Raw genomic sequence first — 12,970 nt, 5'->3', positions numbered from 1 at the left:
ACAGTTAAAAAAACAAAAAAAAACTACATGTACAATTCAATTAGAATAAGTTAATTAAAATTGCACGTCTAATTTCATACGTTTATATATTTTAAAAACCATAACTTTAAGAACAATAATTTATAAAGTGCTGTAGTGCATTACACATTCCTTACAGTTCTTAGTTTCTACAATTGAGTTCATAATGCTCACATTTTTGATTTGGTTTGAGCCACTCATTTAAGTGACTTTTGAAGGCTTTAAAGCTTGGAGCCTCTCTCACTGTAGTTGTCAAAGCGTTCCGTTGGAGACTGCCTTTGTAGGACAGAACATTTTGTGCAAAAGCTGTTTTTCGCACAGACACTTCACAGTCCCCTCTACTCATAGCCCTGATGACCCTCGGACCAACTGTTCTATATTTAATAGAATTTGCAAGAGGTGGAGGAGCCAACCCATGTAAAATTTTATATATTAGACAAGCATTTTTAAATTTTATAAAATTTGCAAAACTAAATAAGTTATACTTTGTTAAAATTTTGCAGTGATGATATGAAAATGGTCTTTTATCTAAAATTTTCAGAGCTCTTTTATAAAGCCTTTCAATCGGTTTTAAAATTGTCACACCTGTGAGAGACCAGCTGGTTATGCAGTAGCCTACATGAGAAAAAATCATACGGTGCAAGAACATTTAATCTCACCTGGGCAATTTCCGAACCCATCTTCATGGGTCCGCCAACTTTGGTGGGCATTGGAATGGAAAATCAAAAAAAAACAAAAAAAACAACCATTTAAGGATAAATCTGGGGTCAGTCATCACCCATTTGCCAAGTTTGGTAAAAATCATTCAAAGGACCTGGAAGGCGCAGGGGAACAAAAAACAGACAGACAAAATCTTCTCAAACTATACTCTGATGTGAGAGTTTGTACTACGTATTATTGTGGAATAAAATGCTTATTGTTCAGGATTGTGTACTGAGGGGTTCTGTACACAACACTTTGCAGGATAAGAGAAGCTTCCAGCAAACCAAGGAAAGAGTATGTTCCTAAACCACGCACATCTCTGGATTTCTCCATCAGTGAGAACTACAATGGAGGCATCCACGGTGCGCGGTCCCCAGGTGAGCCCGAAACAGAAAAGCATCAGCGCTCAGACACATGCCCAAAAATCTATCCATTTGAGCATCTTATTATCACCGTCCGCATGAACAGAGTATTAGCCAGCAGTGTAGTTGATCGTTTCAGTTACGACTATACAGAAAGGTTGGATTTTTAGTGTTTGCCTGTAAAGTTTTTGAGTTGGACATTATTTCTTCTTAACCTACATGTCTAATTCAAACACCTTTTTCCACATGGTTTTAGTTCTTCTGGAAATTCTTGAATACATTCTGGTGAATGGAGCCTATCCCAGCACTCATGGGGCGGTAGACAGGATACACACGGGACAGGACGGCAGTCTATCGCAGGGCCACATATAGACAAACAAACACACTCACATGCACACCTACAATCAACTTAGCCACCAATCAGCATTATCAACATGCACGGTGACTGTGTCAGATATTTCTATCAAAGTTCACGGTTACCCACTTCAGTAAACAAAGCTGTGTTACTGCAGTGTGTCATTCATTTATATCAGGGGTGGCCAAGTTCCAATGAAATCCAATGAAAGGCTCATTAAAAGTCTGCTAACGAGTCTTTCATTGGATTCAGGTATGTTGGAGCAGGGAGACAACTAAGAGTGTCAGGAAGGTGGCTCTCGAGGACCGAACTTTGCCACCCCTGGTTTATATGTTGCCCTTAGAGTTAAATTAGCATTTTTAAGCAGTGTCAAAGTAGCATGCCAGGTCCCCATTATTCTGTGGCCGCTTGTCACAATGGTACGCGGCAATTTACCCAGAACAAGAGTACAAACAAGGCACTGCACATTGCATTTGCGATGGCCATACACTTTTCCAATGGAATTGCAAGATCCCGAAGGATGTACACAGTGGACTAATTAAGTAAGTTACAATTATTATTTTTACTTTTATCTGTTACATATCCAAATAATCTCAGGCAAATATTTGATAATGTAATATCTATGTTACAGTGTAAGGGGAGGTGATGGTCTCGTGGTTAAGCATTGGGCTCGAGACCAGAGGATCCTTTGTTCAAATCCTAGCCTGACCGGAAAATCACTAAGGGCCCTTGGGCAAGGTCCTTAATCCCCTAGTTGCTCCTGGTGTGTAGTGAGTACCTTGTATGGCAGCACCCTGACATCGGGGTGAATTTGATGCATTATTGTAAAGCACTTTGAGTGCCTGATGCAGATGGAAAAGCGCTATAAAAATGCAGTCCATTTCCAGTACTACCATATAGATCTGATGACTATAGTGCCATAGTGTTAAGTACAGTGCACTGGGTACCATTTTACATATATACACATATGTGTGTGCATGTGTTGCATGGCCATGCACATTTTGTTTGTCTTTCCGTAAGAGATACTTGTTAATATCTACATACATGCAGGGGGAACATTTGCTTGTTGCCGACCAGTTGTAACGAATTGGGCATTGTCAACTGACAACTGTCAACTTCAAACATCAGTGAAGACTTACAGTCTTTGTTAACGGCCTCCCATTCATCATCTTTAATTTGTACTACCAGGGCATTTTCTCATGTGAGTACATAACCTAGGGCCATGTGTTTGAATGTGTTTGATCTCTATGGACAGAATTCCAACTTCAGGGAGCGTTTTTTTCCCCTCCTCTCCCTACATGGAAACCATAAATTTTCACACAAATTTCTGCCTGAGTTTTTTGAACCACTGCAAGGCTTTTAATGTGAAGGAGGCAAAAGAAATGTGTAGTTTGTAGTAGTAGCAGACAGTTGCAATAAATTCATACAGGAAATGGGATTAAATGACAACACGAAATATTTACATTTCAAACATGCTTAAAACTACAGTGTGTAGGATTTATTAGCAGAAATGGAATCAAGCATTTTATCTGAAACGGAAAATCAGTGTGTTTTCATGAGTTTAGAATGAGCCTTTCAGATGAACATGGGAGCGGGTCCCTTCATGGAGGCTGCCATGTTGCTAAACGAAAAGACATAAAGACGACGAAAGTAGACGAAAAGGGACATACTTACTCCGTCTTTCACATTGTGCGGTGCATCTGAAAGACAGGAGAAAAAAGAAGAGGAATCAGTGGATGCATCCCGATACACCTTCAACTGGTTGCTAGCACGGGCTAACAAATTTGACAAACCTCAGGGGTTTTTTTTGTTTGCTTGTTTGTTTTTTATTTTATTTTAGGATCATTCATATGACTCAGCTCAAGACAAGACAAGCAGGAATGAATCCCCATCACCACAGAAGTGAAAACATGAAGGGAACCAAAATCATGACAATTGACAGCAAAATACAGTCTGCAGACTCACCACTAGATGATACTAAATCCTACACACTGTAGCTTTAAAAACAGGGATATAGCAAATAGACACACAGTTCTAAATTCACTTAGTCAAAATAAATTACACTATGTGAGAATTTAAAGTCTGCTTATTGTTCTTGCAAGTTTTATCTTCTCCTTTCCCAGTTTCCCCCAGTATTTCGGTTACTACCATCAATCCAGAACAAATGAATACAAGTCTGCACTCTTCTCTTTTCCTTTATGATTTTTGTTCATTTTCATAGGGGCAAAGTCTCCAGGTGAGCCTAGGTTACACTTTGTGCTTTTTTTTCTGTCATTGTCCATGTCCATCATCGTCATTATTATCATTGATAACAAAAACCCATTTCTTTTTCCCCTTCATTGTAATGTTTCCTCTTCCCTCTTTGCAGCAACATCTCCACATGAGACAGTAGTGAATCTTGGCGAGATCTCTTCCTTCACTTAGGTTTTGTCTGTACTTTTTAACATATATATATTTACCGTAACATTTTAAAGTGTTGCATTCAACAAACAGCAGAAAAATCACGTGCTCTGCATTGGACAAATAATTCCAGACCCAACAATGAAAAGATTACCAGCAGATGAGCATTTGCTGTTTCTGGGATTTTTTAATCTCTCTTTCTTTTTTTTTTCTTCTTACAATTGTCTGATTTCTTTTCTTTCTTTATCACTCTTTCTCTCATTTTATTTCTAGTGTGTGCTTCTTCTTGGTCTCTTTATCTTTCCCTTCATCAGTTCATCATGACTTCATCCACTCATCCAGCAAATCAAACCAAATGTTATAAAACAAAAACATCTCTGCTCGTGTTTCACCTTTGCCTTTTTCTCCTTTTTCTTTTACAGCAAGATCTCCAGGTGAGAAAGTGTAAATTGGACATACATGTGAAGTCCAACTTTTACTCCTGGGTTTAATGTGTTTAAATGGACTGATGTGCATTGTTATTTTTATTTATCATTTTATTTACAACCCCAATTCCAATGAAGTTGGGACGTTGTGTAAAATGTAAATAAAAACAGAATACATTGATTTGCAAATCCTCTTCAACCTATATTCAACTGAATACACCACAAAGACAAGATATTTAATGTTCAAACTGATAAACTTGATTGTTTTTGTGCAAATATTGCTCATTTTGAAATGGATGCCTGCAACACGTTTCAAAAAAGCTGGGACAGTGGTATGTTTACCACTGTGTTACATCACCTTTCCTTCTAACAACACTCAATAAGCATTTGGGAACTGAGGACACTAATTGTGAGTGTCATGTTTGTGTATAAAAGGAGCATCCCCAAAAGGCTCAGCCATTCACTAGCACAGATGGGGCGAGGATCACCACTTTGTGAACAACTGTGTGAAAAAATAGTCCGACAGCTTAAGAATAATGTTTCTTAATGTTCAGTTGCAAGGAATTTAGGGATTTCATCATCTACAGTCCATAATATATTCAGAAGATTCAGAGAATCTGTGGAACTTTCTACACATGAGTGGCAAGGCTCACGTGAAGCTTTGTAGGTGGAATTCTTTCCCATTCTTGCTTGATGTACAACTTCAGTTGTTCAACAGTCCGGGGTCTCCGTTGTCGTATTTTGCATTTCATAATGCAGCCACACATTTTCAATGGGCGACAGGTCTGGACTGCAGGCAGGTCAGTCTAGTACCCGCACTCTTTTACTACGAAGCCACACTGTTGTAACACGTGCAGAATGTGGCTTGGCATTGTCTTGCTGAAATAAGCAGGAACGTCCCTGAAAAAGGCGTTGCTTGGATGGCAGCATGTGTTGCTCCAAAACCTGGATGTACCTTTCAGCATTGATGGTGCCATCACAGATGTGTAAGTTGCCCATGCCATGGGCACTAACACACCCCCACACAATCACAGATGCCGGCTTTTGAACTTTGCGCTGGTAACAATCTAGATGGTCTTTTTCCTCTTTTGTCCAGAGGACACGACATCCATGATTTCCAAAAACAATTTGAAATGTAGACTCATCAGACCACAGCACACTTTTCCACTTTGTGTCTGTCCATTTCAAATGATCTCAGGCCCAGAGAAGGTGGCAGCATTTCTGGATGTGGTTGATGTATGGCTTTTGCTTTGCATGGTAGAGTTTTAACTTGCACTTGTAGATGTAGCGACGAACTGTGTTGACTGACAATGGTTTTCAGAAGTGTTCCTGAGCCCACGCGGTAAGATCCTTTACACAATGATGTCGGTTTTTAATGCAGTGCCGCCTGAGGGATTGAAGGTCACGGGCATTCAATGTTGGTTTTCGGCCTTGCTGCTTACATGTAGAAAGTTCTCCAGATTCTGAATCTTCTGATTATATGATGGACTGTAGATGATGGAATCCCTAAATTCTTTGCGATTGAACATTGAGAAACGCAGTTGTTCTCAAAGTGGTGATCCTCGCCCCATCTTTGGATGTGAACGGCTGAGCCTTTTGGGGATGCTCCTTTTATACCCAGTCATGACACTCACAATTAGTGTCCTCAGTTCCCACATGGGGACGAAAGGTGATGTAACACAGTGGTAAACATACCACTGTCCCAGCTTTTTTGAAATGTGTTGCTGGCATCCATTTCAAAATGGCACCATCAGTTCGAGGTTTTGGAGCAACACATGCTGCCATCCAAGCAATGTCTTTTTCAGGGACTTTCCTGCTTATTTCAGCAAGACCATGCCAAGCCACATTCTGCAGGTGTTACAACAGTGTGGCTTCGTAGTAAAAGCGCAAAATACGACAGCAGAGACTGTTGAACAACTGAAGTCGTACATCAAGCAAGAATGGGAAAGAATTCCACCTACAAAGCCTCAACAATTTGTGTCCTCAGTTCCCAAACGCTTATTAAGTGTTGTTAGAAGGAAAGGTGATATAACACAGTGGTAAACATACCACTGTCCCAGCTTTTTTGAAATGTGTTGCAGGCATCCATTTCAAAATGAGCAAATATTTGCAAAAAAACAATAAAGTTTATCAGTTTGAACATTAAATATCTCGTCTTTGTGGTGTATTCAATTGAATATAGGTTGAAGAGGATTTTCAAATCATTGTATTCTGTTTTTATTTACATTTCACACAACGTCCCAACTTATTGGAGTTGGGGTTGTATTTGTCATGCTGTTTTTCCATCTACACTGCAAAAAGCTGAGCTAAAATACAAGGAATAAACACTGAATTTGAGGAGAAATTGACAATTTTGCTTGACAAGAAATGTTAAAATAAGTTGGTTCCAATGTAAATCAGGCTCTTAGAAGTGTTCATATGTTTGAAATAAGTTGAAAATGCTTGTTTTTAAGATCAATTTACTGACTGTTGATTCAGATTTAAAGACTGCTTCTAGGCAATCTAGTTGAGGTTGCTCCCTTAAAAGGCATACAGTTGTATGCAAATGTTTGGGCACAGAAAGTGTGCAATAATTATTTAAACAAAATTAGGCAGGTGCATAAATTTGGGCACCCTTGTCATTTTATTGATTTGAATACATTTAGCACTAATTATTGGAACACAAAATTGGTTTGGTAAGCTCATTGACCCTTGACCTCCTTACACAGGTGGATCCAATCATGAGAAAGGGTATTTAAGGTGGCCATTTGCAAATGTTTCCCCTCTTTGCATCTCGTCTAATGAGTGGCAACATGGGACCCTCTAAACAAATCTCAAATGACCTGAAAACAAAGATTGTTCAATATCATGGTTTTGAGGAAGGACACAAAGAGCTATCTCAGAGATTTCAGCTGCCAGTTTCCACTGTGAGGAACATAGTGAGGAAATGAAGACCACAGGCACAGTATTAGTTAAGGCCCGAAGTGGCAGGCCAAGAAAAATCTCAGATAAGCTGAAGTGAAGGATGGTGAGAACAGTCATTATCAACCCACAGACCTGCTCCAAAAACCTACAACATGATCTTGTTGCAGATAGTGTCTCTGTGCATCGTTCAACTATACAGCACACTTTGCACAAGGAGATGCTGGATGAGAGAGTAATGCATAGGAAGCTTGTTCTGCGTGCACACCACAAACAGAGTCGCTTGAGGTATGCTAAAGCACATTTGGACAAGCCAGGTTCATTTTGGAATAAGGTGCTATGGACTGATGAAACTAAAATTGAGTTATTTGGACATAACAAGGGGCGGTATGCATGGCTGAAAAAGAACACAGCATTCCAAGAAAAACACTGGATACCTACAGTAAAATGTGGAGGTGGTTCCATCATACTGTGGGGCTGTGTGGCCAGTGCAGGTACTGGGAATCTTGTTAAAGTTGAGGGTCATGTGGATTCCAGTCAATGTCAGCAGATTCTTATTCTTGAGAACAATTTTCATGAATCACTGACAGAGTTGAAGTTGCTCCGGGGCTGGATCTTTCAACAAGACAACGACCCTAAACACTGCTCAAAATCTAATAAGGCATTCATGCAGAGGAACAAGTACAACATTCTGGAATGGCCATCTCAGTCCCCAGACCTGAATATTATTGAAAATCTGTGGTGTGATTTTAAGTGGGCTGTCCATGCTCAGAAACCAACAAACCTGAGATGTTTTGTAAAGAGGAATGGTCCAAAATACCTTCAACCAGAATACAGACTCTCATTGGAAGCTATAGGAAGCATTTAGAGGCTGTTATTTCTGCAAAAGGAGGATCTACTAAATATTGATGTATTTTTTTCTGTTGGGGTGCAGAAATTTATGCACCTGCCTAATTTTGTTTAAAGAATTATTGAAAACTTTTTGTAAATCCTATAAACTTCATTTCACTTCTCAAATATCACTGTGTTTGTCTGCTATATGATATATCAAATCAAATCAATTTTATTTATATAGCGCCAAATCACAACAAACAGTTGCCCCAAGGCACTTTATATTGTAAGGCAAAGCCATACAATAATTAGGGAAAAACCCCATCAGTCAAAACAACCCCCTGTGAGCAAGCACTTGGCGACAGTGGGAAGGAAAAACTCCCTTTTAACAGGAAGAAACCTCCAGCAGAACCAGGCTCAGGGAGGGGCAGTCTTCTGCTGGGACTGGTTGGGGCTGAGGGAGAGAACCAGGAGAAAGACATGCTGTGGAGGGGAGCAGAGATCGATCACTAATGATTAAATGAAGAGTGGTGCATACAGAGCAAAAAGAGAAAGAAACACTCAGTGCATCATGGGAACCCCCCAGCAGTCTAAGTCTATAGCAGCATAACTAAGGGATGGTTCAGGGTCACCTGATCCAGCCCTAACTATAAGCTTTAGCAAAAAGGAAAGTTTTAAGCCTAATCTTAAAAGTAGAGAGGGTGTGTGTCTCCCTGATCCGAATTGGGAGCTGTTTCCAGAGGAGAGGAGCCTGAAATCTGAAGGCTCTGCCTCCCATTCTACTCTTACAAACCCTAGGAACTACAAGTAAGCCTGCAGTCTGAGAGCGAAGCGCTCTATTGGGGTGATATGGTGATTGGGGTGATTAATATGTAACTGAAATTACTGATCCAAACAACCAATGATTTATAAAGGAAAATCATGGAAATCATCAGGGGTGCCCAAAGTTTTACATAGCACTGTATTTCACTCCATTCAGCACTATCTTTTAAAATATTATATAACAGATTATAAATCATTTCTTCCAAGTCTTTAACTTGTGCAGGCACTGACATAGCTGATAAAAGTCAAATAAGCCAGAGTGCATCAAAAAAATACAAGACAGATTCACAGCCATTGTTATCCACAATCGTTAAGTAACATTTGGAACAGATTTTTTTTTGGTGCGTGAAGGTCACTCACTGTCCCATTAAGACTGCAACAGTAGTCACTTTCTCACAGTCTTCATGGTCACACTTACAAACACACAGATAACATTCTTGTTTCCCAATGGAGAATGGAAGAGCCATTTCATCTCTGGTCCGGTGTCCACCTCATGGCTCATGGCGGAGCATGGGCGAGAGAGACATTTTATTTCCGTGACGGTGGCAAAAAGAAATAAAAAAAACAGCATATCCCTTTCCACGCTTTTGGGAAAGGCAACACGCTTCGTTCTGCTGGCCCCATGAATGGAAGTTTCTGAAGCCCATTTTCTCACGCTATGCTCTGTTGCAATTTCTTTACTCTTTCCAAGAGGCGAGTACAAAACACTTCCACTTCAACCTATAAACATGTATTGCTGGACATTATAAAAACATGCCTGTTCACCATTTCAATGTATTCACTGTCAAAGTTCACAAAAATACCCCGATTTCAATCTGTAAAAAAAAATCCAGTTTTCCCATTTGTTTCAAAGAAAATGGCAAATGGGTCTGAAGGGGCAGTTCCAATAATGATGTCATTGAAGTCAACATTTCTCACAGGCTGATATTTTTGAGCATTTATCAGCAACAGATGAAATCAAGCTCATTTGCCCATATTTATGACTTTCTGTGGGCATATAGCACCAAAATAAAACATAATACATCCCTATTTTTATAATTCTTCATTTATTTAGAATAATCAGCTAATTTGGTATTTCATTTACCAAAGACATGCACTTTAAGGTACAGCTTCAGATGTTCTATCAAGTTAAAAATAACTCAAATAAAGACCGTTTCTTTTCAAGACAAATGTCTCACTGAGAAATCACTAGATAATCCGTTTATACTAAAAAAAAAAAAAAGTGGCTTTGAATCGAAACATAGGTTTTTGCAGTGCAGCCTTTCATTTTTCATTTTCAAGTCATGCATTATCCTTGTGTTGTTGAAATCTGTAAGTTTATTTTTCTTGCCGCTGATGATCATGTGTGTCTTTCTGGCTTCTTCTTCACTTCATTCTTTCTCACTCTGCTTCTTTTGTTTCACTCTCTCTCTCTTCCCTCCCTTTCAGCCAGGTCTCCAGGTGAGCCTGTGATCATTTTGCTTAATTTTTGTTTAGTACCTCTAAAAGTTTCATGCCAATCTAATTGTGGTTTCCCTCCAGCCCCCGTGGACCAGCCGAGCTGTCGCGCTCTCTACGACTTTGACCCTGAGAATGAGGGCGAGCTAGGCTTCAAGGAGGGCGATATCATCACCCTGACCAATAAGATCGATGAAAACTGGTACGAGGGTATGTTACACGGTAACTCCGGCTTCTTCCCCATCAACTACGTGGACATCCTGGTGCCACTGCCTCATTAGGACTTCACACTGTCCAGAAGGATGACCAGCTGCTTCCTGACCTCCACAAACCCCCATATTCCCAGATACCTTTTCCTACCAACAAACCACTTCTTCTCCACTTCAAAGAAGTAAACAGCAAACCACACAGTAATGAAGACGTAGGGATGAGGTTGATGAAGAAAGCAAGTATACACCAATTAATGTGAAAATAAACTTTCATCTTATATAAGGGAAAATCAGCGTTGATGCTGCTGCTTTCCTCCCATCAGGAGGTACCTTCAGGCTTCCATAGTCATTAAATCTATTTATGTCCTGGCTTTATCTGGGCTTAAGTTGTCTGTTAGCCTGCTGAACCGCTTTGCAAAGTCACACTTACATTCATTGTTCTTTCTGGAAAAGTCTACATAGAATTTCACACACTAAAAAAATTTTTGTGTCAGTGTTTTATCTTATTGAGCTCAGTTGCATTTATTTGTCGTCTTTTTAAAGGTAGCCAACATTGTTAAGTTGTGTTCACATTATTGGGGCAAAACATATTTTGGATATTGTGTAAGTGGTGTGTTGCGACAGTGTTTCAAGGAGGAAAATGATGCACACCACTGGAGGCGCACCATGTCACAAATTCAAATTTGTTGATTGTGCTGAACAGCCAGTGAGCTACTGTGCTAACGAAGGGAAGGCGCTAATGCTAATAGTTGTTAAAAGAAGCCAACATGGCCCAAACTCTGAGGCTCACTGGTCCTCACCACTAGCTATAAGAATTAAACCATTTCAGGGTTGAATACAGAGTAGTTTTTAAAGTTACAGACTGAAATTCTGCTGGCTCACTATCTCATTTACTCACTGACTCCATTAATTCTATGCATGTCCTGCTAACTGCAGGGAATATGTGTATGTAATTTCCAGAATTGTACAACAAACTAGTTTATTGTCAGAACAGAAGTTTAAAAAAAAAACTGCATGGGGGAAATGGCAGCTTTTAAAAGCAGCTGTCCAGATTGTGATTAAAAAGTCTGAAATAAGGGCAGCTATTGAATTCAAGCTAATGACATAGCTAATGCTAGCAACATTTAGTAATAAAGTAGTAAATGTAACTGCACCACCAACAATTCTGGAGCGGTAATGATCCGCACGGAGCAGTACAGCACACAGAGAACAAGGTAAGGCCCAGCAATACCAATTGTGAACACAGCTTTACTTTCAAATATCCTGTGTAAACTATGGCCTTCACATTTGTTCTCCGGCGTTTTGACAAAGAATTTAGCCTCTTTGCGCTTGCAGCTGTATATCCCACTGGAGGGGTTTTCTTGTAGGATTCGTCTAATTGAGGACTTAACAATCAAGATTACACTAAGCACACATTAAAAATGTATGCATATACAGTATGATTTACAGTAGATACCAAAGTTACAAGCAGGAACCCGAATCAAGATGATGCGCAAATCTGTCTGATGCAATGGCTTGGATTTTGCAGTCACTTGTTATTCATTTTTATCAGGAGATAGAAATTAGGTCACACTCTGTACGAAAACAATATTTTGGAGGTAGTGTTTAGTGAAGTGTAACATAATTTGCAAAAAGACAAATTGTGAAACTTGAAGTGAAGACTAATATGGTGCACTTGCTCAGTATGATGTAAGTTTCAATTCTTCAACATGTATTTTCAACAACTTGTATAAAAAATGTTTGATGTATTGTGATATTAAAAAGCTGTAGGAATTTTCTGCTCATTTGGGTTCCTGTTATTTTCTGCAGAAAATAACTCTTTTTTGTTCTGGGTCAGATTCCTGACTAATCGCTATGCTGTACTATACTGATGTTGAACCGAGACCTAAGCGATTGATTGTTTTTATTTTAAGGACGAAGGGTTTTCAAAAAGCGGAATGGAATTAATTAATTAATTGTTTAATTTTTAATCTACAAAAGTGCATACTTCCTCCCAGGCCCAAACCAGTCAACAAAAATACACAGAGAAAAATATAACATCCAATGTTAAAAATAAATAAATTGTACGATATACTGCTAAAAGACAAAATCTTACCAAGTATATCTGTCTAATTTCTGGAAAGGGCATCTGATCTACACTTAATGTAAAACACAGGAGTTTTTTGTGTTTTTTACTTGTTAGAAATTAAAAACTCATTTGCCAGTGGAACAAGTGAAAATTCACTGCAGAGTTCTTGAAATAAGGTCTTGAGTTAATCTGAGAAAACACATTATGAGCTTTACTTTATAGTATTAGGAAGTGTTACGCCTTTTATAAATAACACAGTAGCTTAAAGTCATTATGGTGAGTTTTTTAAAAAAAACAGCTTATTTCACCTCAGATTTGACTCAAAAAATGTTTCCAAGACTTTGTTAAGAAGGTTTTTTAAATGTATAAAAACAAGTGATTGTGTCTACAAATTAGACAAATACAATTTGTAAAATATGGTGTTTTTGCAATGTGCAACA

General features: G+C 39.0%; 1 protein-coding gene across 4 annotated transcripts in view; it reads left to right on the top strand.

Annotated features, from left to right (window-relative positions):
* Positions 1–12,235, top strand: part of sh3gl2a (SH3 domain containing GRB2 like 2a, endophilin A1) — a 120,567-nt gene extending 108,332 nt beyond the window's left edge. Inside the window, exons 8-12 of one of the 4 annotated variants that reach the window (XM_034187604.1) lie at positions 982–1,097; positions 3,659–3,673; positions 4,260–4,271; positions 10,245–10,256; positions 10,338–12,235. In XM_034187604.1, the coding sequence (XP_034043495.1) occupies positions 982–1,097; positions 3,659–3,673; positions 4,260–4,271; positions 10,245–10,256; positions 10,338–10,534 (352 nt within the window). In that variant the 3' untranslated portion in view covers positions 10,535–12,235. The remainder of the gene's footprint in view (positions 1–981; positions 1,098–3,658; positions 3,674–4,259; positions 4,272–10,244; positions 10,257–10,337) is intronic. The other 3 variants (XM_034187605.1, XM_034187606.1, XM_034187607.1) reach the window with 3 other exon arrangements.
* Positions 12,236–12,970: the final 735 nt, after the last annotated feature.

The sequence above is a fragment of the Thalassophryne amazonica genome, chromosome 15, assembly GCF_902500255.1.
Source record: "Thalassophryne amazonica chromosome 15, fThaAma1.1, whole genome shotgun sequence".
Lineage (NCBI taxonomy): Eukaryota > Metazoa > Chordata > Actinopteri > Batrachoidiformes > Batrachoididae > Thalassophryne > Thalassophryne amazonica.
The sequence above is the reverse complement of the archived record's forward strand: the minus strand, read 5'-3'. Positions and strand labels throughout refer to the sequence as shown.